General features: G+C 55.7%; 7 protein-coding genes across 7 annotated transcripts; 3 read left to right on the forward strand and 4 right to left on the reverse strand.

Annotated features, from left to right (window-relative positions):
* Positions 1 to 25: 25 nt before the first annotated feature.
* On the reverse strand, positions 26 to 2,795 carry V2A60_001276 (tethering complex subunit VPS16; the record flags this gene model as incomplete). Its single annotated transcript, XM_083252637.1, has 4 exons — positions 26 to 274; positions 339 to 2,214; positions 2,292 to 2,556; positions 2,651 to 2,795. The coding sequence occupies 4 exons, from the start codon at positions 2,793 to 2,795 to the stop codon at positions 26 to 28; spliced, it is 2,535 nt and encodes an 844-aa protein (XP_083108763.1).
* Positions 2,796 to 3,409: 614 nt separating this feature from the next.
* On the forward strand, positions 3,410 to 4,100 carry V2A60_001277 (autophagy-related protein 16; the record flags this gene model as incomplete). The annotated part of the gene is made up of 2 exons (XM_083252638.1): positions 3,410 to 3,787; positions 3,936 to 4,100. The coding sequence occupies 2 exons, from the start codon at positions 3,410 to 3,412 to the stop codon at positions 4,098 to 4,100; spliced, it is 543 nt and encodes a 180-aa protein (XP_083108764.1).
* Positions 4,101 to 4,369: 269 nt separating this feature from the next.
* On the reverse strand, positions 4,370 to 5,953 carry V2A60_001278 (histone methyltransferase DOT1; the record flags this gene model as incomplete). The annotated part of the gene is made up of 2 exons (XM_083252639.1): positions 4,370 to 5,294; positions 5,382 to 5,953. 2 exons carry the CDS (start codon positions 5,951 to 5,953, stop codon positions 4,370 to 4,372), a joined length of 1,497 nt encoding a protein of 498 aa, XP_083108765.1.
* Positions 5,954 to 7,457: 1,504 nt separating this feature from the next.
* V2A60_001279 (uncharacterized protein) lies at positions 7,458 to 8,263 on the reverse strand (the record flags this gene model as incomplete). The annotated part of the gene is made up of 2 exons (XM_083252640.1): positions 7,458 to 7,850; positions 7,952 to 8,263. The coding sequence occupies 2 exons, from the start codon at positions 8,261 to 8,263 to the stop codon at positions 7,458 to 7,460; spliced, it is 705 nt and encodes a 234-aa protein (XP_083108766.1).
* Positions 8,264 to 10,627: 2,364 nt separating this feature from the next.
* Positions 10,628 to 10,906, forward strand: V2A60_001280 (uncharacterized protein; the record flags this gene model as incomplete). Its single annotated transcript, XM_083252641.1, has 1 exon — positions 10,628 to 10,906. The coding sequence occupies one exon, from the start codon at positions 10,628 to 10,630 to the stop codon at positions 10,904 to 10,906; it is 279 nt and encodes a 92-aa protein (XP_083108767.1).
* A 935-nt stretch (positions 10,907 to 11,841) lies between these two features.
* On the reverse strand, positions 11,842 to 15,092 carry V2A60_001281 (GTPase RIA1; the record flags this gene model as incomplete). Its single annotated transcript, XM_083252642.1, has 2 exons — positions 11,842 to 14,979; positions 15,030 to 15,092. 2 exons carry the CDS (start codon positions 15,090 to 15,092, stop codon positions 11,842 to 11,844), a joined length of 3,201 nt encoding a protein of 1,066 aa, XP_083108768.1.
* Positions 15,093 to 15,787: 695 nt separating this feature from the next.
* V2A60_001282 (translation initiation factor 3 complex subunit L) lies at positions 15,788 to 17,268 on the forward strand (the record flags this gene model as incomplete). The annotated part of the gene is made up of 2 exons (XM_083252643.1): positions 15,788 to 16,084; positions 16,147 to 17,268. 2 exons carry the CDS (start codon positions 15,788 to 15,790, stop codon positions 17,266 to 17,268), a joined length of 1,419 nt encoding a protein of 472 aa, XP_083108769.1.
* Between the last annotated feature and the right edge of the window lie 3,058 nt (positions 17,269 to 20,326).

Raw genomic sequence — 20,326 nt, forward strand, 5'->3', positions numbered from 1 at the left:
GTACATGGGATATATAATTGCGTTTCTATTTAAATACCGTGCTTCCCAGGCGCTCAATCTCGCGCCCCTCCTGCGTGCCACGGCCGGCCAGCTCCAGCAGGCGCTGCCACGACTCGGCGTCCTTGAGCCGCACCGCCTCCTCCGCGGCCTTGACGCGCATGCCGCACGCCTCGTACATCTCGATCGTCTCGCCCGGTTCCAGACCCGTGCACTTGGGCACAAACTGCGAGGCCAGCCGTGGGTTGCCGGCCTGCAGGGTGAGCTTGTAAAAGGGCTTGCCGTTCATGTTAGTGAGTGCCTGGGTTCGAACATGGCAGACAAGTGCCGCGCCAACATACCTTCCAACCGATGGGACTCTTTTTTGCCTTGGCAATGTCCTCAATCTCGTTCCACTCGCGCTTCGCAATGAGAGCCTGTAGGCGAATCCACCATGCCACCTTGTCCGGGACCCGGAACTCGCTCTGGATCTTCTTGGCCCGTCCATTGTAGCCGAGCTGGATGAGCTTGGCCATGGTCTCGTTGACGCTTAGGCCGTAAAAGTTTTCCGTCAGATCACGGTCCAGCGCCTCCTGCATGCGCAATAGCGCCGTCGCTTCCTTGATGGCGTGTGCCTCCACGGCTGCCTCTTTCGCGTCTGAAAGTAGCTTTCCGGCAAGGGCCAGCTTGTCCACTGTCGTTCGTACATCTGACTGGTGAAGAGACTCTTGAATAAACACGTTGGCGCCATCGACACGACGGTCATCCTGGTAGTAAAGGTCCTTTAGCATGGCATTGTCGCCCTTTTGCAGCGCCGACGACTCGACGAGTGCCGTCGCCACGGGCCGCGGGTTGATGATGCGGAAGAACTGCGAGGGTGCTGACTTCCTCTTCAAGTGCTGCAGGACAAAGAGGATGAGATCTGTATCGCCACTCTCAATCGCCTTGTCAAGCGCAAGCTCGTCCTCCTCCATGTCGAGCAGAAGGGGCACCTGCTTGCCGCCCCGGGGTTCGTGATTTAACAGCTCCGTTGCCAACTTGCTGCGGCCTTCGTGGTGGGCAGCACGGGCTATCTCTTCGAAAGATATTCCTGCCTTGCCCGACAGACGTTCCACGACTAGTCTGCACACGCTGTCGTCGTCTTCTGTGCCGATGCGGACCTTGGACGATGCCCAGTGAGTATAAATGCTGTCGGGAGACAGTTTCAAATATGATGCAATTTTAAGCGCTAGCTGGTACTCGTGTCGTGTCAAAAGGCGATTGATGAGCCGCTCAGGTGTCAGTTGCTGGTACTGTTCGAAAGAAAGGGGGAGGCCGATTTTATAGAAGCGAGCAGCGTTCAGCACGCGCAAAGTCGTGCACATGTCGACAAAGTCATCGCTGTTGTATATATCAAGAACCGATTTGCCAAAAGACGCCGCCTTGAGAAGCCGCTTCTGCCAATTAGTATCAAGCTCGCGCCCGGCGGCGTTGACACAGGTGTCGACTGCCTCTGTCAAGTTTGGTCTGATCAGTTGGATATAGTCGTCTGCCTTGGGGGACTCTAGCTCCAGTTGACCGACAGCGTCTAGTAATATTGAAGCTGGTGACGACTCTGTTGCCGCACCAAAAGCTTGAATCGTGGCATCTGGCACTCTTTCGAGAAACTCGCAAAAGTCGTTTGTGATAAGGCGAGCGCCATCCGGCTCTGGAACAAATGTGAGAAGCGAGACCAGCCCGAGAGCATCTGTAGTGGGCTTACCAGAGACGACATGGACTCGTGTGCTGTCGTAAATGTATGAAGCCGACTGATCGTCGGGACCTATGATGTGAACCTCGTCTTCCCAGGCGATGATGGCGTCGGAGCCGCACCACTCGACATACTGCGGCGTCGTCTTGGACTCGGACTCGTGAACAAACTCGAGATCCTGCAGGTCGCTTGATGTGACGTGCGCCCTACCGTCGGTGGCATACAGCGTCACAAAGCGGCCGTCGGGGGACACGCTAATGTGGCTCAGCGAGCCAAACTCGGGGAGGCGGTCCTCGCAGTCGGTGGCGTCGAGGATGTACACGGTGGACCCGACGCTCAGCAGAACCTCGACGGAGCGCGACAGGGTGTAGGCGGGCGGGACAATGGCCCAGGCGCTGATGTCACCGCTCGGCGGCGTGGCGAGGAGCTTGGGGCGCGGCTCCGCGTACGAGGCCACCGTGACGAGCGTGCTGTTGCCGAGCAGGGCCACCATGCCGCTGTTGTAGAAGCTGTGGGCAAACCGTCAGCGACAATCCAGGGCCCGCGTCCTTGAGAATCGTGAAGAGAGAGAGAGAAGGAAACAAACCGGCAAGACTCGACGCCATAGTTGTCGGCGCCGTGGCCGAGCGAAAAGTGGCTAAAGTCGCCCTGCAAGTCGTAGCACCGGACATGGCCGTCGGCGGCGACGACGAGCAGCGTCTCGGCGTCGGACCAGCCGAGGCCCTTGACGGGACCTTTATCCCACGCTATGCTGCGGAGCTTCTGGCCGGCGAGGCTGTATATATCTATAGACGGCTTGGACGACTTGCCGGGGTGGTGGGCCTGAAGCTTGGTCTCGTCCGGCCAGAGGGCTGATGGGTGTCGCCGGTTAGCGGCTGCGACGGCGAGAAGCCATGCATGCAAAGGGGCATGAGAATGAGGCTGCTGGGGGGGAATTCAACTTACCAATGGCGCCGGCATAGGGAGCACCGGCGACAATGTACGTGTCCAGGTCCAGGCTCTCGTCGAAAATGGACGTGTACTGCTGTGTCTTTCGGAACCACCGCTCGCCAACACGCTCCCACTCGGCCTTTGCGTGAAGCGTGTCCATGGTCCGGGGGGGCTATCTCATTATGGGCCCTAGAAGTGGCAGAGGTGAGTTGGTTAGATCTTGTCCCGCGGGCGCCGCCTTTTTCTTTTGTTGATTCTCCGGACAGGCAAGATATGGCAAACGGCAAGTTGCGGTTGAAGCTGCCAGGCTAGCTTCGGGGAGCTTGCTTTGCAACCTACGGCTATTTTACGGCTAACCAGAGAGCCGCTGGCCGTCTGTCCGCCAACGTCACTGCCCTGGGGCCCGACACAGTGGGTGTACTAGTTAACCTCCTAGCTACCTACCCCACCAAAGCTTCGCAGGTCCGCTATCGCGATTGTAATGAGGGGCAACATCTCATCGCCAGAACAAACTCCCCTTTTTTGTCGCTATACATGCAACCAGCCGGCGCAGGAATATTCAGAATGCCGAGCTGGAGAGAGGAATACATGACGTCCCTCAGGGACTCGGAGTTGAACAACCCGGTGAATATGGAGTTGGTGCAGGCATGTACGGGCAGCCATTCCCAAGATACCCCAAAAAAACATACATGAAGGAAGCCGGATACTGACAACGCGCGCGGCGCGGGTGGGAAACCTCCCGCTTCCCCCTGTTCCCCTTCCTCAGGCTCTCACATGGCCGATCGGATAGCTGCGCTGGAAGCCGAGCGGTCATCCCTCGAAGCGCAGCTCTCGCAACCCTCCGGTAGTACGGCACCACCGCCCTCCGGAAAAGTGGCCCCGGCCGGCGGCGGTGGCAGCGGCAGCGGCAGCGACGACCAGGGAACGACGCGGCAGCAGCAGCAGCTGAGGCATGACCTGGCCGAGGCGCTGCGCTCCAAGGGCACGACCGAGGCACGCCTGCGCGCCGCCGAGGAGGAGCTCGCGAAGCTGCGCGCCAGGACCAAGGAGGACGCGCGGTCGGTCCGCAACCTCACGTCGGACCGGACGACTCTGACCACGAGGCTCAAGGATCGGGAGTATGAGCTGCGCGAGAAGCGCAAACTCCTCGAGGTACGGATGCCTATCTTGTGCCTGTTCCCCCCTGTCTGTCTTCCCCTTCTCTCTCTCTCTCTTCTCTCTCCCTCTCTCTTTTTTCTCTTTTTTCTCTTCTTCTTCTCCTTCTTCTTCTAACCGTCGCCGTCTTATGCTCCGCCTATAGCAAGTACAAGACGAAATGATTACGCTCAATCTACAAGTCTCCATGGTGGAAAAGGAGAGGGACAAGGTCAAGAAGGAAAACAAGGAACTCGTCGACCGCTGGATGAAGCGCATGGCGCAAGAAGCCGATGCCATGAACCTCGCCAACGAGCCAGCGTCAACATGATGCTTGTCTTCGTCCTCCTCTCCTCCTCCCCCTCTTCCTCCTTCTCCTTGTTTTTACAATGAGAAACAAAGTTATGCATTCACGGCGTACAGGGCATCTTTCTTGTTGAAAAGTAGGATATGGAGTAAGTTATTTGTATGCAGTCCCGCTACCACAAAAAAAAAAGCTTCAGCTTTGTAAAGCACAAGAAACCCCGACACGCCTATTCTACCTACCAGATACACCAACAAAAAGGAAAGGAAAGCGTCATAGAATAGGTAGGGAGCAGTCTACTTTCGCGTGGAAATGTAGTACGGCCCCCCAGCATTTGTCCAGCTCACGAATCCCTCGGGGTAGGCGCACTCTTCAACATCCAATATCGTGCTACCAACGTCGTTGATATTGTGGCTGTGGCCGTCTGTCACAAAGGACCGTAGCGAGATGATCTTGCACCCGCTCTTGAGGTCCAGGAACATGCGCACCAGGTCGTCGTTGAGCTGGGACGTGAAGGCCTTGTTGTTGACGAGCACGACGTCGGCCCTCTTGAGGGCGTCGTGGATGACGGCGTTTTTGCGAAAGTCGCCCTTTTCCAGGTGCGTGCGGCCGGGGAGGACGCCCCACAGCTTGCAGCGCGACCTGAACTCACGGTTCTGGTCGTCGGCCAGCTTGCAGGCGTTTTCCATCATCTCGCAGCCTATACTCTCGCAGCCAATCTCGAGGGCGGCCTGCAAGACGACGTTGCCGACACCGGAGCCAAGGTCGACAAAGACCTGGTCGGATCTCATCTTGAGCTGCTCGACCAGCAGTTTGGTGACAAAGGGGTGAAGCAGCTCGCCGTACACATAATCGGTTCCGTTTTCGTATTTGGAGAGGAGCTCGACGTGGGGGGCGACTGTTCGGTCGTATATTTGGTCGAGGATAAAGGCGACGAGGTGTGCGGGTAGTTCGTGCAGCTTGTCGAGGTTCTTGGCGACGATGCCATCCTCGACGAGGATTTGAAGGGTCTGGTTGTACTCGTGGATGGCGGCTTTGAAGCCGGTTAGATCCTGGATGTTTCTATTGGACGCCTTTTCGAGTCGTCGGATGAGACCGCCGTTCTGGTTGGTAAAGGGCTCGGCCTCGTCCTCGGTGAGATATGTCTCGGCGACAAGTTGGACGATACGGATGCTAGCCTGTACCGCGTCAATCTTGTCTTTGCCCCATACTAGTTCGAATCTAAGCGAGATTTCGTTAGCAAAGAGTCGATAAATAGGAGAGGAGAATGAACAAGGCCGTGGGCAACGAAGCTGGCTTGTGACGTACCTTTCCCTCGGTTGGGGGCTGGGATATTGTATTTCTATTGCAACATCCTCCTTCTGAGCCCCCATGACCGGGACGCACTTGGTCTCTAGGGAGGCGACGTGAACAGCGTGGACAAAGCGGAGACCGGCCTCGGGCTCTTCGTAGGCGTCAACGTCGCGCAGGCGGCGGTTAGGGTCGGCCAGGTCCTGCTCGTGATCCTTGCGGGGGCGCTTGCGGGCGTCGAGGCTCATCCAGCCATCGTCCTCGTTATCGGTGTCCTTGTCAAAGGTGACGCGCTCGGCGACGGGGGACTTGCGGACCGGGGTGGCGCCGGCCTTGCGCTTTTTGCGGTCGAGACGGCGCTCGTCGGACGAGGACGGGTAGGGCGAGTGGCTCTTTTGGCGCGGGGTGGCGGGCTTGGGCGAGGAACGGTGGACGGACGGGGAGCGCGAGGACGAGGACGAGGCCTTGGAGAGGGCGGCTTGGGGCTTGGGCTTGGGTTTGGGCGCGGGGCGCTCGATTGTGACCTTTTCGATTCGAATCTTGGGCGGGTCGACCTTGAACTTGTTGCCTTTGCCGCCGAGGAGAGGCATGGTGACGAGGGCCCGGGGGAGGGGCGAGGGGGGGAGACGGAGGAAGAGGATGACGAAGAGGATGAGGAGGAGGGGGGGGAGGTGGGAGTCGGCCCAGGTGCGCCGCCGCGACGGCGTCTGCGGAGGAGGAAGAAGAAGGAGAAGAAGAGCGCCTGGATGTTGTTCGCGTCGTCGGTTGTATGATGATTATGGGGCGGCAAGACGGTAGCGAAATGCTCTGGGCTGCGAAGCTGGGTCGAGACAAGGTTGGCGATGGTCTTGGTCGGTGCAGACCAAGGATGGTCACAAGACTGGGGGCCGGTTCTCGGGCCCAACAACAAAGAGAATGACGGGGGTGAAATATGGGGTACAAGAAGATGGGTAAAAAAAAAAAAGATTGTTGCAAGGAAACAAAGAATGATGGAGAGAGAGAATGAGGATAGTCCAAAAAAGAAAAACGTGGTGCCGGGATGATAAAAATAGACAAAGGCAGAATATCCAAGTTTTTTTTTTCCCTCCCCAGTCGGCACTTTGTCGTAGACCGTTTTGTCAAGTGTAGGACGGGAAATGGGCCAGTGTAGAGTCTACCTACCTTAGTCAAGGTAGAGAGGGAGCCAGACCAAGACCAAGCAAGACCAAGCAAGACCAAGAGTTGGTTTGTTTGTGAGTGACGTGGCGTGTGTTTCTTTTAAAAATGACGTCTATTTTCCTTTCTTATTTTTTAATGACTGGTCTTTGATTCTTGTTTTTCAATTCTTGTGTTTCCCTTTGTTTTGGCCTGCGCCTCTTTATTGCTTCACTTCAACTACCAACCGTCATCTAATTCCCTTTTTAATTGTGCTACTGCCTGCCGCCTGCTGCCTGCTGCCTACTAACCTACCGGCTGCCTGCCGCTTTACTTTTTCCCTGCCAACTTGCTTTTTTTTTTTTAATTCCACAGTCCAAAGACCTACCCTATACCTTCGCCCGACTTGCCACCCGTTCCGATTTCGCCACCGCACACATCTGGCCAACCATTTCGTCTCTCTTCCCGGCTCGCCAATGACTCTGATCACACTTTGTGATGCCGCCACCGTACCACTGAGTACAGGTAAATCATGCAAGTGCCCATCTTGGGAGTCGGTGGCGCCGTCGTGGCCCTTGTGCCCCCCCGGGAACAATGCAGCGTGGTAACGTGGAGGTGGCTCCAAGCATCAAAGCATGCAGCCCATGCAGGCATGCAGGCATGCAAGCACGAGACTGGAGTTCCGCCCACTACATGGCTGGGCGGGAGTACTTTTCCATACAAGGATGCAGCAAAAAGCAAATCAGAAACTGATAATATCGGAGAATTGATCGCGGGGCCCAAAGTCGAAAACAATGCATGACGGAACTGGCCAAGGTTATTTTCGGATGCAGGTCCGGCTCTGCAGCTTCGTGCCTAAATCTTGCTACCCCGTGCATACCGCGAGGCTATTCTTCAGGTACCGAGCACAGTCTCTGCTACCCATCTCTATACCCTTACCGTACGTCCATCTTCCCTGCGTTAATTGACAACTTCCGTACTGCTCCCAGAGGAACTGCTGCTGCTGACAGACCAGCTCCTCTTTGTACGCCAGAAACACAGCCTGTTCAGCCACGCAAACCGCCCCCCGGACTTTTTCCCTCCAAACTTGCGCAATTCTTTCGCCGTCAGCTTCAGGCCTCCTCCCTTGGTGCCGCTGCCCTTTTCCGGGCGACGGAAAAGGGAAATGCCAGGAGGAATCTGGTGCGGCTGCGCGATGCCGTTTGCCATGGTCGGCGGGCGGTGTATCATCGGCCTCGGCCGCTGGCCGATCACGAAAAACAACACCATGCCGGCGTAGGCGAAGACGAGAGCCTCGCTCCACTCAGCGTCGGGGAAGGCCCGGCGGTGAAGGCCCGAGATGTAGGCGAGCTTCTGCACCATGGCATACAGGCATCCCCCCGAATCTTGGCCTCGCTGCCCTCGGCGCAGCTGCAACACTCGAGGGCGGGAAGCGCGCCCCCGAGGCCGTCCACCGCGGCCCGAAGGCTCGCCAGCGTGCAGTCGTCCTGGTTGACCATGGCGGCATGCATCTTGGCTCTCTCCATGTGATCCGGGACCGTCCAATGGGTCTGCGTGTACCGCACTCGCCACGCCCGCCACGTGAGCCCGTTCCAAGAAGCAGCCTCGCCGGGGGCGGGCGACGCTATACCCGCGACCCGTTCAAGAGCCGCGATGCGTTTTTCAAGATTGGTCGACGACGTGTCGTGCGCGTCGGCCGGCAGCGGGAGCTTCTCAACCCCCTCCATGTAAGCAACCAACGATGCGAACCTTCCTACCTGGTTCATGGTGAGCATGTTTTCAAGTACCTATACCGAAAAGCGGGATTGTTGAGCAATGTAGAGTATATATATATATGCTTCAAAACCAGTGGGAAAAGGAAGAAACTACAAGCACAAAAAAAAGCGTAGGACATTGACCGGCTGTTGCCCCCGATTTGTAGGAAAAACGCGGGCTCGTTAGGCAGCAAGACACACGAGCATCTGTATGGCAGCGTCTGCACGTCCCTCAGCCTCGAATTCCCGCTGGGCCGCTTTGCATATGCAGCAGCTGCTTCACATGACAGTCACTCCCTCACTCACTCGCACGTACTACCAACAGGCACGGCACAGCGCTTTTCACGAGTACGTTTTCCGATGTGTGCTACGGGCTGCCGAAACTTCACGCACTCGCTTCGTGCTCGTGCAGCAGACATGCAAGACACGGGGAAAAAGGAGAAGAAGAAGAAGAAGAAGAAGAATAAAGATAAAGTAGCAATCAATTCAACAATCACAACCATGTCTAATCCTCCGCAAGACAACTTTGCTGGTGCCCGATACAGTCACCGCTCCATTTGAATCGCTGTGATATGTTAGTCCCCTCCCGATCCCAAAAAGCCCGTCAAGAACTTGACGAATGCACCCAGCGTCAGCGCCCCGGAGCGGCGCCCCTTCAGCCCACTATCCTCCCAGTCCGTTCTGCTCAATATTCTATATTTCTCTGCCACGCCAAAGCCCGCCCGCATTGCGGCGGCGGTGGCTGGCTGGCTAATTAGTTGGGAGGCCCCCCCCCCGGGGAAAGGGGGGGGGGCGGGAACGCGGGTCGTCACCGGAGCACGCGCTTCTCACTTACCGGAGCCGCGCGCATCACTTACCGGAGCAGCAGAATCGCCGGGCCACGTCATCGTCGGCGCTGTGATGGGGTGGCGCTCGTACCATCATCTCTGGCGCTACTGGTGCGAGAGGAGGCCCAAAGGCGTCTGGCGCCACCAGTTCCATATGCTCTTCTGGGACATCTTGCTCCTGGAAAGTGGTGCTCAAAAAACGCTATCGTGGTTGTCCGAGTGATACTGCGCCCATTCGGAGAGAAAGTCATCGCCATCTGAAGGTAGAGTGCCCGGGTAGAGCGACGCACTCCAGCTTCAGTTCCAACCGGTCAACACATAGAGATTCTTGGAAGCAGCAGATGCATCGAGATAAAGCTCCTGCATATGGCGGATCAAAAAAGAGTAATCGATGGGGCGTATGAGGATTGCTAATCGATGGGGCAAGAAACCTGCAGAGTACACATGTAGGGTAGAGCGACCGGTCCGGCTGGCTTGTCTCAGCTTTTCCTGATTGATATGTATGCTGTTGACAGTGACAATGCTGATATTGTTGTCGAATCTCCACTGGTCTGATATTGGGAGAATTCTGTGCCGTCGATACTTGCTGAAATTTTTGCGCAGCCCCCATTTCTTTCCAAGCTGGCGGTCTAGCTGGCTTGCACCAATGGACCGGGTTAGACATCAAGCCGTCTGCAAAGATAATGATATGAACACTTTACGTGGGGCAAAATCCACGTTCACTCTTCAGTCGTCATCATACCGTCCTGACCGTATCCCTGGTTGCCATCGGCCGCCAGAGAGTGGCTCTAGTCAAGAAATCCGCCGTCGTAGAGGCGATTATTGCCCGAGTAGCTAGCATCCTCAGTGCTGCTCATCCTCTGGCGCTGGAAGATGGAGGTCAGGACCTTGCACCACTCGGCGTGATCCGCGGATGGCGGCCGCCCAGCCCCTGCATCGACCGGGTGGCCTTCCCTGTCAGGAGGGTTGCCATCGGGGGTACTTGACCAGGCCCGGGTGGTGCTCGGTACCGCACCGGCCGTCCAACCAAGTGGTCAAGGGCTTCACTGGTGCGAGATGGCCTTGCTATACCCGTACACTGCCCTCCCTGTGCCGGAAATCACCAGCATCGTTCATCGCAAGTCGCCTCTCAGCGGCCACCCCCCGGGACCCCCCGGGACCAATTCCGCAAACAAGAACCTGAGCAACTTGCGCAGCCTCGATGGATACGTCCAAATCTTAAAATCACATGGGCTGCCTGCCTCGAGCTCGCACTCTCATCCTCTTGGATGTGGTACCGATCAAGCGAGCGCGCATACGCCTGTGCTTCATCCGCCCCCGGTTCGATCCGAGCTTCCCCGTTGCTGTCCCATTCTAAAGTTCAAGAAGGCAGCGCGAGCCCTACCCTGCTGGACGTCCCGACATCCGATAATTCTAAGTCTGTTTGTCTGCCACCGCCGCCGCCGCTCTTTCGATCAGATGAAGAAGAAGTAAGTCATGGGGGCGTGAATAGGCTCCGGCTAGCCGAAAAAGACGCTCTACACATTCATTTGTCGAAATTCGAGTAATGATGCGGGGGGCCTTTACCGCCGCCTTTCCGGAGGCTGGACGCGGAGGTGCCGCTGCTGCCGCCGTCGTCGCCGTCGCCGTCGCCGTCGCCGTCGCCGTCGCAGGACACGCAAAAGCGAAGCTGCACTGCACATTGAAGACGCCAGATGGAGGGTACAGACCCGTGCTGACCGCCCACATGTACGGTATTCCTGAACCGATGCATTTTGCCCGCGTCGAGAGCGACCTTTTGGCAGCGATTCGGTGCTCGTCTTCCAGAAACTTTGGAACCGGCATGTAGAGGTTGCCACGGAGACCGATCTGGTCGTGACTAAATGATCAGACTCTGGAACCGCCTCCGAGTCGCGAATCTTAAACACTCTACTACGGGCACATTCTGCGTCCCGCTTTGGCAGGTGGCGACAGTGTTGGCCGCTGCGCATCGGAGGTTGACTATGGCAGTGTGATTCTGCTCGGAGGTGGCCACCAACTTGACACCTGCTCGGAGAGGAGGGCGCGCGCTCGGCGCGATGATTGCCTCCAACCTTGTGCTCGAGCGGAGATGACGCCCCCGATCTCAAGTGGTAAGCGCCAAGTCGTATGCGTTGTCGGCAAACGCCAGCCCTGGAAGGGCGCGCCCTCGAGGTGCTGCGAAGGGTGGTGCGCGCAGCATATCTCGTGATCCATATTTCCTTGGGGGAGAAGGGTTGCGAGTTGAGAACTGTTGGTAGAAGAAGGAATGATGGAGAGGGGAAAAAAAAGGAGACCATGAGGTGCGGACGACACGACTATTTATACATATGCTGGAGCGGGTTGGTAACCAGAACGTGATGCGAGGACAACCACCGGCCGTCTTTCTTTTCTCTTGTCCCATGTCTCACGTCCCAACTTGATGCCTTGTACCACGGCTATCGACAGGTTGTCACATAGGACTGAAAGAGAACGTCAATGATGAGGTACTTTGCGGGCATCGTACGCGCCGCCTGGTTTTGCATCACACATCTTACGCAAGTACCACAAAGCGTTCGGCTCACCACATACCCACATATTGCGGTGTAAGTCACAGAGCAAAGGGCCCGAATTGATCAAATCCTTTCGATGTGTATTCATCTTTTTCTATCACTGCGTAACGCATTCAAAGGTGACTGCGACGCTCTCTCAGGTCGTAGCCGCTTGGTAGTTGCGTCATTTAGCCAGCTGCTCAGGCCAGCTCAGGCCAGCTCGGGCTAGCTTTAATTATCTCTTCAATGTCTTTTGCTTCTCCGCATCCGTGGCCACGTTTCGCCCCTCTACCAAAAGACCCTTCTTCCTGCGCACTGCATCCATGTAGCGCTTGGCCACATTCTCCTTGTCCGCTAGCTCCCCGAGGTCCTCTAGGTCGTCTTCGGTGAACGGCACCCAAAAAGGATCCTCGTCCAGGATCTCAAAGCCGGCAAAGATAAGCTGCGGCTGGGCGGCGCCGCTGGTTCGCTTGCGCATCTCGTCCGCAAAGCCAAAACTCTCGGCCACCGGAAGCAGCGCCTGAATGCTAAAGAACGGCGTACCTTCCTTCATCGTCTCGGAAATGACGCGCCCGCGCCGCCTAGTGAGCACGTCGTACACACGGCCGAGCACTTCCGTGGACGCCTGAATCTCCACACTGTACATGGCAAGCATGAGGCGTGGCGACCAGTCCAGGAAACCCATGCGCACAGCGGACTGGAAAGCCTTGATCACCTCGCCCGTAAGACGGCCAAGCTTGTCTCGTGCTGATGTGTCGTCTTCGGCGAGATTCAGCGTGACATCCTCCACGAACACGGCAACACCCTGGATTGGCTCACTGCACAGTGGGCCCTGTGCAAGGAAGAGTTGGTAAGCGTATGTAATCTTGTCTGCCAAGTGGCTGGGTTGTAGGGCCTCTCCGACAGCAGCGGGAGCGTCCTTTGGGTCCGCCGCCGAAAATACGCGAGGCAGGACACTACTCTTCGTAGCGTCAATGAGAAGGTTGGGGCCAGTCCGCCGAGGTCCGAATCCAGCAATATGGTCGACGACATTCTTCCAAACATCGCGACCCTTGCCTGTTTCCAGTTCCTTCTGCAGCTGCTTCTTAAGCTCATCAGCAGATAGCAATGCGTGGGACGTGACAGTTGGGTCGACAGCGATAGATTCTGCAGAGCTCTCGGCCTCGTCACCGGTGTTTAGTTGCCAGCGTTCATTGTACACCTTCTTGATCGAGTCGCCATTCTTGTTGAGGAAATCGGTGACATTCTCAGGTAGAGGGCGTACACGGATGGAGAGTGTGACCTGCTTGGAGCTGGTGTCCGTAATGACAACGCCGCGGCCGAGGTCCTTGTTCACGGGCGGCTTCATCTCATCCGCACGAACAATGGTCTCGCGGTAGGGCACAATGGGGGCACCTGCCTGAATATCACAGCGCGCGAAGCGTTCCTTCAGATCTGTCAGACAGCGCTCGAGGTGAAGCTCGCCAGCAGTGAGAAGCACATGCTCTCCACTGTCGAACTGTTCGTATTCAGCACATGGGTCGCTTTGAACAAGTAGGCGAAGTCCCTCAATCATCTTGTCTAGGTCGGCGGGATTGACAGGTTCCAGGGCAACGCGTACAATGGGCTGACCAGCCATGCTGACACCAGCAAGGTTGACGGCGCCATCGAGCTTGCTGCAAAGCGTTCCGGACTTGAGAATCTTGCCTTCGAGGCCAGCAATGCCAAATACCACACCCGCGGGAACAGAAGTGAGAGCCTCCAAGCTTCGTCCCATAAGCATATACAAGGCTTTGACCTCTATCTCTTGCGGCTTTGGCTCGACATTAGGCTCGACGGGCGACCACTTGGGGGGCACAACGTATAGCTTATCACCAACAGAGATAGTACCAGAGTATATTCTGGCAAATCCAATGAGATGCTCAGGATCAAACTCTTTTCCTTCGGCATCAGGCGTGTGATCGTCAAGATTTACCTCTCCGAGAGCCTGAGTCAGAGAGTTGACCCCACTGCCGTTTGCCTCGAGAGCTGCCTGGGCTCGCGCGGCTTCGGCTCGCTTTTTCCTAGCCAGATCCCGAGCCTCCTCGCCAGTCATCTGGCCGGTTTTGCGTTTGTTCTCAGGGAGCTCGCTCTCAGGAATCGAAACCATTTTGCTAACATATGCTACTATAGGGTCGGACTTTTCGTGTTTGAATGTCGTCATGGCGTCGCGAATTTGTGGATCAATGCCAGAAGCACCTGGTGAACTATCCAGGACTCCAGGGATACGCTCTTGCTGTGCAACGGGCGGCGATGGTAGCGTCTCAATAACAGAGACCAAAAGCGCCGTAGACAGAGGTAACCAAGAAGCAAAGACAGTCGTAAGGAGAAGCCGAGGGTCACGAGCCCTGAGGACATGTGGTGAAATGGTGATGTTGAGAGACTTGGTGACCTTCTCTAACAGCGCTGGGTCACCTTTACCGTTGTCACCGCCAGTCGTGGCTTGGTACACTGTCCAGACAGGTTCGAGAACCAGCTGTACAAACATGGGTTTGAGATTGCGGCCCTTGAGATGCTTCGGTCCTAGGACTTTTTTCGTTTTGGGGTCTAGATAAAAATTGCCCCAAAGAACCTTTTCGAGAATGCCACGCTTGATGCCGAGCTTCTTTTCGTAAAGACTGGCAAATTGACGACACGTAAACGCCCAGCCATCGGTTGCCGTGCTGAAAATGACATTGTTTTTCTCTGGTGCAAAGTAGATATCTTCATCATCCTTTTCTTCGAATTCCAAATCCACCGAGTCGGTGTTGTCGTCGTTACTGAAAGCTTTAGCCGCAGCAGCGGCGTTCACGCGCTCCTCCATCCTTTCCCTCCAGTTGAGATCCTCTTCCATTCGCTCACCCTGGAAGAAGCTACCCAGTACTGCGTTCACCTGCTCCAGAAGTTTGCTAAGGTGGAGGTATGCTTCGTTTGGTGTCATTTTCAGTTCGGTAACCAGTCGGTCCATCTTGTTAATGACGAGGAGCGGTTTTAGCTTTTCCGTCCAGGCTTGGCGAAGGACAGTAACTGTCTGGCTGCAAACCCCTTCCACTGCATCGACGAGAATGACGGCGCCGTCACAAAGCCGAGATGCTGTAGAAACTTCACTGCTGAAATCGATGTGGCCGGGAGAGTCGATGAGATTGATGAGGTATTCCTTGGGCTCCGGTGCAGCATCTGGTGCAGATCTTCGAAGCATGGAAAAGTATAACGAAATGGCAGAAGATTCCATTGTGATACCTCTGGACTGCTCATCAGGTCTAGAGTCTAGATATCTAATTTTACCTGCAAGCTTTGGTGAGATGATGCCGTTTGTCGCCAAGAGGGCGTCTGTGAGAGAAGTCTTTCCATGGTCAACATGGGCTAGAATGCAAATCTGAAATCACTTTAGCAGCTGTCATGTTTCTCATGATCTCTGATACTGACATTGCGGACATCTTGCGACTGCCGTTGCAGACCTGCAAGCTTTTCAGGTGTGACGACGGGCATGACGCCGGCTTGTGATGCGAATGAAGTTGAGTGAGACGTATGCAAAAACGCTGAATGTAAATGAGTTCAAAATGAGGGTCGAGAAGTTTTGAATATGCTCGTTTATGATATAAGCTAGCCCTTGTCTAGAAGTGAAGCTGCAACGGGTTGCATTTAACCTAGCTGCAGGCTCTTTCCAAGAGTTTTGTCATCGACCTTATGACTCTTTTCCCCACTAGACAGCGAGAGCGAGCCACCCACCACAAATGACAGAGTTGCTTTTACAGTGGCTGACTCTTGCAGATGGGGCTAGTACAATTCGTCAGAATGAATAATACACAGATATTCTCGAAAGGGAAACCGTCGTATACACAGAGCTCAGCACAGCGCCCTCGGGAGTTTTGCTTGTTGGCAGCAGACGCCGCCCCGCTTCAACGTCAAAGACGCCCCACCATTGCTGCTCCCGATATATGCATTAGATATGCGGCTAGGCAGGGTGGCTATAGGGGCTAACCGAATATTCGCACCACAAGCCCTAACCAGACACGAAATTTCGCGACCATGCATCGCGGCCCCTCACACGCAGCGCAAAATTTCGGTGCGTGCCCCTCTCTCCTAAGTAGTCCCGCGACTCCCACGGCTCGACTCGACAGCTCGACGCAGACAAACGAAGCCGAGCGTTTTCCCGCGAATCTTTCCTCTTGCCACTGCCCAACATGGCTACCTATCAGAACGCCGCGCCCCCCCGCGCGATTGATGTCGACAGCGACGTCGAGGAAGAGGCCCTCGTCAACGACTACCGCGAGCAGGTCCAGTACGAGGACGGCGAGGAGCTCAGCCAGACCAACAGCATCCCCCAGACCGACGACATTCAGGCTCGCCTCGTCCAGGCCGCCCAGCCTCTCGACTTTTCCGCTCCCCTCGAGGTCAAGTTCCAGAGCTACGACTCGTACTGCAGCTTGTTCCACTTCATCCTCAACTCGGACGGCCCGGTTGATCTCGAGCCCCCCTCGGTTCGTACATGCATAAAAGAACACCGTGGCTGTGGCATTAGAAAGCTAATGGTCTCTACTAGTACTACTGGGCTTGGGACGTGATTGACGAGTTCATCTACCAGTTCAACTCCTTCTCCTCGTACAGACTGCGACTGGCCCGTCAGGCCAACAACGATGAGGAGCTCCAGATCCTCAAGGAGAACCCCAACACATGGGGCTGCTACAGTGTCCTCAACGTCCTGTACTCCCTGATCCAGCGATCCCAAATCACCGAGCAGCTGGCCGCCATGAAGCGTAACGAGGACCCCGTGGCCGTGGCCGGCGAGTACGGCTCCAAGAACCTGTACCGCATGCTTGGATACTTCTCCATCATCGGTCTTCTCCGCGTACACTGCCTGATGGGCGACTTCGGGTTGGCCCTCAAGACACTAGACGACATTGAGCTTAATAAGAAAGCCATGTTTGCCCGCGTCATGGCCGCCCACTTCACCACATATTACTACGTCGGCTTCTCGTACATGATGATGCACCGATACGCTGATGCCATCCGCATGTTCAGCCACATCCTCATCTACGTGTCGCGGACCAAGAACTTCCAGAAGAACGCGCAGTACGACTCCATCACCAAGAAGAACGAGCAGATGTACGCTCTCATCGCCATCTGCGTAGCCTTCCACCCCACTCGCCTGGACGATACCATCCACAGCGCCCTCCGCGAAAAGTACGGCGACCAGCTCCTCAAGCTGCAGCGCGGCGGCCCCGAGTCTCTTCCCATCTTCGAGGAGCTCTTCCGCGCCGCTTGCCCCAAGTTTATCTCGCCCGTCGTACCCGACTTTGAGAACCCCGAGGCCAACCTGGACCCCGTCGAGCACCACCTCGCCGTCTTTATGGACGAGGTCAAGACCAACATGTGGAGCCCCACCATCAAGTCTTACCTTCGCCTCTACACCACCATGGACCTCAACAAGCTCGCTGGATTTCTTGAGGTCAAGCCTGATGAGCTCCGCTCATGGCTCATGGTCACTAAGCAGCGCACTAAGCAGCTGCGCTGGCAGGACCAAGGCCTGCTCGACGGCGAGCTCGTCAACGTCAGCGACCTTGACTATGCCCTTCAGGGTGACTTGATTCACATTTCGGAGGCCAAGGTCGGCCGCAAGCTCGTCGACTGGTACCTCCGTAACCTGTCCCGCACGTACAACTAAATTCTTTTGCGAATGAACGCCACCAAACTGGAAGCGAATTTGCATTTTGTGGGAAGAGAAAAAAGACTTCTTCTTTCCGTCTTTGCAGACATTTCTACACGAGACCCTCGGATATATTGGATTCAAAGCAGGCAAATTTACTTTTGTCACAAAGGCTCAGAGCCTGGTTCATAGCGCGCTGTTTGGCAGATGTGAGGGTCACAAGTCGACTGGGGCTGCATGGCACTGGCGTCACGGAGTTGAGGCCCTGATTTTTCTTTTTCTTTTAATTATTGCCGATGGGGAGTAGATGATGGAAGAGAAAACAAATTTGCGCATAGAGCTGGAAAGAGCAGAGTTCTGATGGACAAAAAGAGCGGGAAACGAAAAAGTGAAATGCCGGGGGCATTCTGTTCACTACCGACATGATGATTACGTACATTGCTAGAATTTTAGGCATTTCCAAATTACCAAAGAAAAAAAAAGGATTAAACTTGCAAAGCTTTTCCAGACGACAACGGTGTTTGCGGGGAAGAGGTCTCGCACGAAGCGCAGATCTCGGCGCAAGAATGGTAAAGATAGGCGACACATGGCAATGCTTACTCGGGGACCGAGACACCCAGTGACCCAATCCTGGTTTTTTGTCCTCGATGCAAGTCACTGGTGGTTTGCCAAGCACCGGAGCTAGAGAACGATACCGCAAACCCCACGCGAGTTGGGGACGGGAAGAGGAGAACGTCGTCGATGTGACATGCCCATATCGGGGAGGCGCGGTCGGGGCAAAAGCTACGAGTTGAGTGCCGCGATAGCCAGAGAGACTGCTGAAGACCAGAGCAAGTCGTGAATGTCCCAAGCTCGCTTCTCGCTGTTGACTGCCTTTGCATCGCCAAGTGTGATGCGCAAAGAGGAAGAAAGATGTGCAAATCTACCACTTACCGCCGCCGCCAGATGCAAAGCGAGGAAAAAATGAAAAGCCAAACTAGATAAAGAGCCGGCCCGGCCCCCAAACTCCAGGACTCCAGTGAGGCTCCGACGGATGGAGGCGTGGGGAGGGCAAGGATGAAGCCGGTAGAGCTGTAACCGTGTAAGGCAGTGGTTGGTCAGCTGCGGGCGCCGGCGTGTTGGGAAGATGCTTGGCAGCCATTGCACAGAAAAAAAAACAACCGAAAAAAAAAACTCGGAAACGCCTTTTCCTTCGTTCGGGAGGGCTGCTGACGGGCTGGCTAGCTGGCTGGTTGGCTGACTTGCTCAAAGGCTCGGATGCGGACCGGCTTGATAATGCGTCCACTCAACGGGAAGCGCCCGATATGGCCAGGAAAATGTACGGCATTACGACTACTAGGATGTATCAGCAAGTGAATTGGCTGTCTTTGGTTCATGCGGTTATGCGGTGCATGACATGACCCGTGTAGGCGGTAGACCCCCGTGATCAAAGCAGGCGGTGTTTTCTTCATCCTTTATTGATACACATTTCCGGTAATTAGTATGCTTTTGATTTGACAAAGGTTAATACGGCCACTTCCGCAGCCGAAATAGCTGCTGGTGTGCCCAAATCAAGTGATGACTCAAGGGAAGCGCGGCGAATTTCGTGGCGGCAGGGCCGTTCCCACTACATCAGTGTTCCAGCGGCTGGCCGCAGCGCTCGATCCCTGTTCAATAGCGGTGACAGGGGCAGCGCAAGGCCTGGAACGCCACTGTGATTTTATTTGCTTTGTATATTCGAGGCGGTGGCTGGCCGGCTGGCAACAAGGTTAACCTCATGGTTAGATTCTCGCCTGTCTTTGGATGACACCAAGAGCAGGGGGTGTTCCAGGGATGGTGTGCTGAAGTAGGCTGTAAGCCTGTAAGTTAGTACTCCGTAGACTGCCTGACTGCCAACTGCTTCCCCCCTCCAGCAAGCTCCAGCAACGGCTTGCTGCTCGCTGAGGTCATGGTAGGCAGCCACCTGGCGTGATTGATGGACGTCGACGCCATCCTCGCCCTCTCTTCCCTGATGCAGATGAATCATATATGTATCTGATCCCACCACCATATTGTAATTTCTTGGTTATCGCCCCCTCCTTCCCAGCTTGACCAGGCAAACATGTCGAACAGGAGGCCGCCGCTCTCGCTCATTACAGCCAGCCAACTGGGCGCCGCTCCCTCGCCGCTCCACGCGTGACCTTGCCAAGAACCGCCGCGCATTCTCGTCCACGGCGAGGCGTGCGATGCCAAGCGAGAAAAAGGGAGGATCGGCTAACCACAGTGATCCATTTCTTGTCCTGTGCTACCAGCTGCGCCGAGGCTGAGATGTGAATAACATGGACTACGCACGCCACTTGAGCGGCGCAGCACCAGTACCCAGACATGCATGCATTGCTCGCTGCGGCAGGCCCAACAGGGCTGTCCCGAGAGCATGCGAAAAGTCGTTTGTCTATGGTGTTGCTGCGGCAGATGCGATTCAAACACACTCAGCATGATACGATGCGTTGCGAGTGGGTATATAGTATCAGCTTGTTATTGTTAGGGCGGACGGCAGATGGCTCCGCCTTGAGAAGCAATGTCTTGCCTGGTTTTATTAGCCTTGCGTCGTATTGCAGCCCAATGTGTCCTGATAATGCTCCCAATACACACTGGGAAGAACTGCAACTGCCATTAGCGTCTCATCTGGTGTCGAGGGGTGATGATGAGGGAACATGACTGCCGGGGTACTCCTCACGGTCTTATTTTTTTTTTGGCCGCTGTGATGATTGCTACTGATGAGCCACCGGGCTGGAAAAGACTGTCTAGGTCTCCCAATCTTTCAATGCCGTCATCGGCCAAGATTCATTACTTGCCTGAGGTGGCGGGGAGCTAAAAAGAAGTGGCTGCTGGCCTTATTTTGCTAGCGCCTGTAGTGTTTGTTCCAAGCCAAGAGCTCACGCAGAGGTAGGACTTCGCTGATGGGAGGAGGCAGTGACAATGGCTGGCTCCAACCGACCAAGTTCCCCCGGCCAGGTTGAACAGCCCCCTGTAACCCTACGCCGGGTAGCCAACGCGGAGCCGCGGTGGGCAGCGGGCGCAGCACACTAGATAATAAACGATACTAATGTTGCTTGTT

The sequence above is a fragment of the Cordyceps javanica genome, chromosome 1 (genome assembly GCF_051103115.1).
Source record: "Cordyceps javanica chromosome 1, complete sequence".
NCBI lineage: Eukaryota > Fungi > Ascomycota > Sordariomycetes > Hypocreales > Cordycipitaceae > Cordyceps > Cordyceps javanica.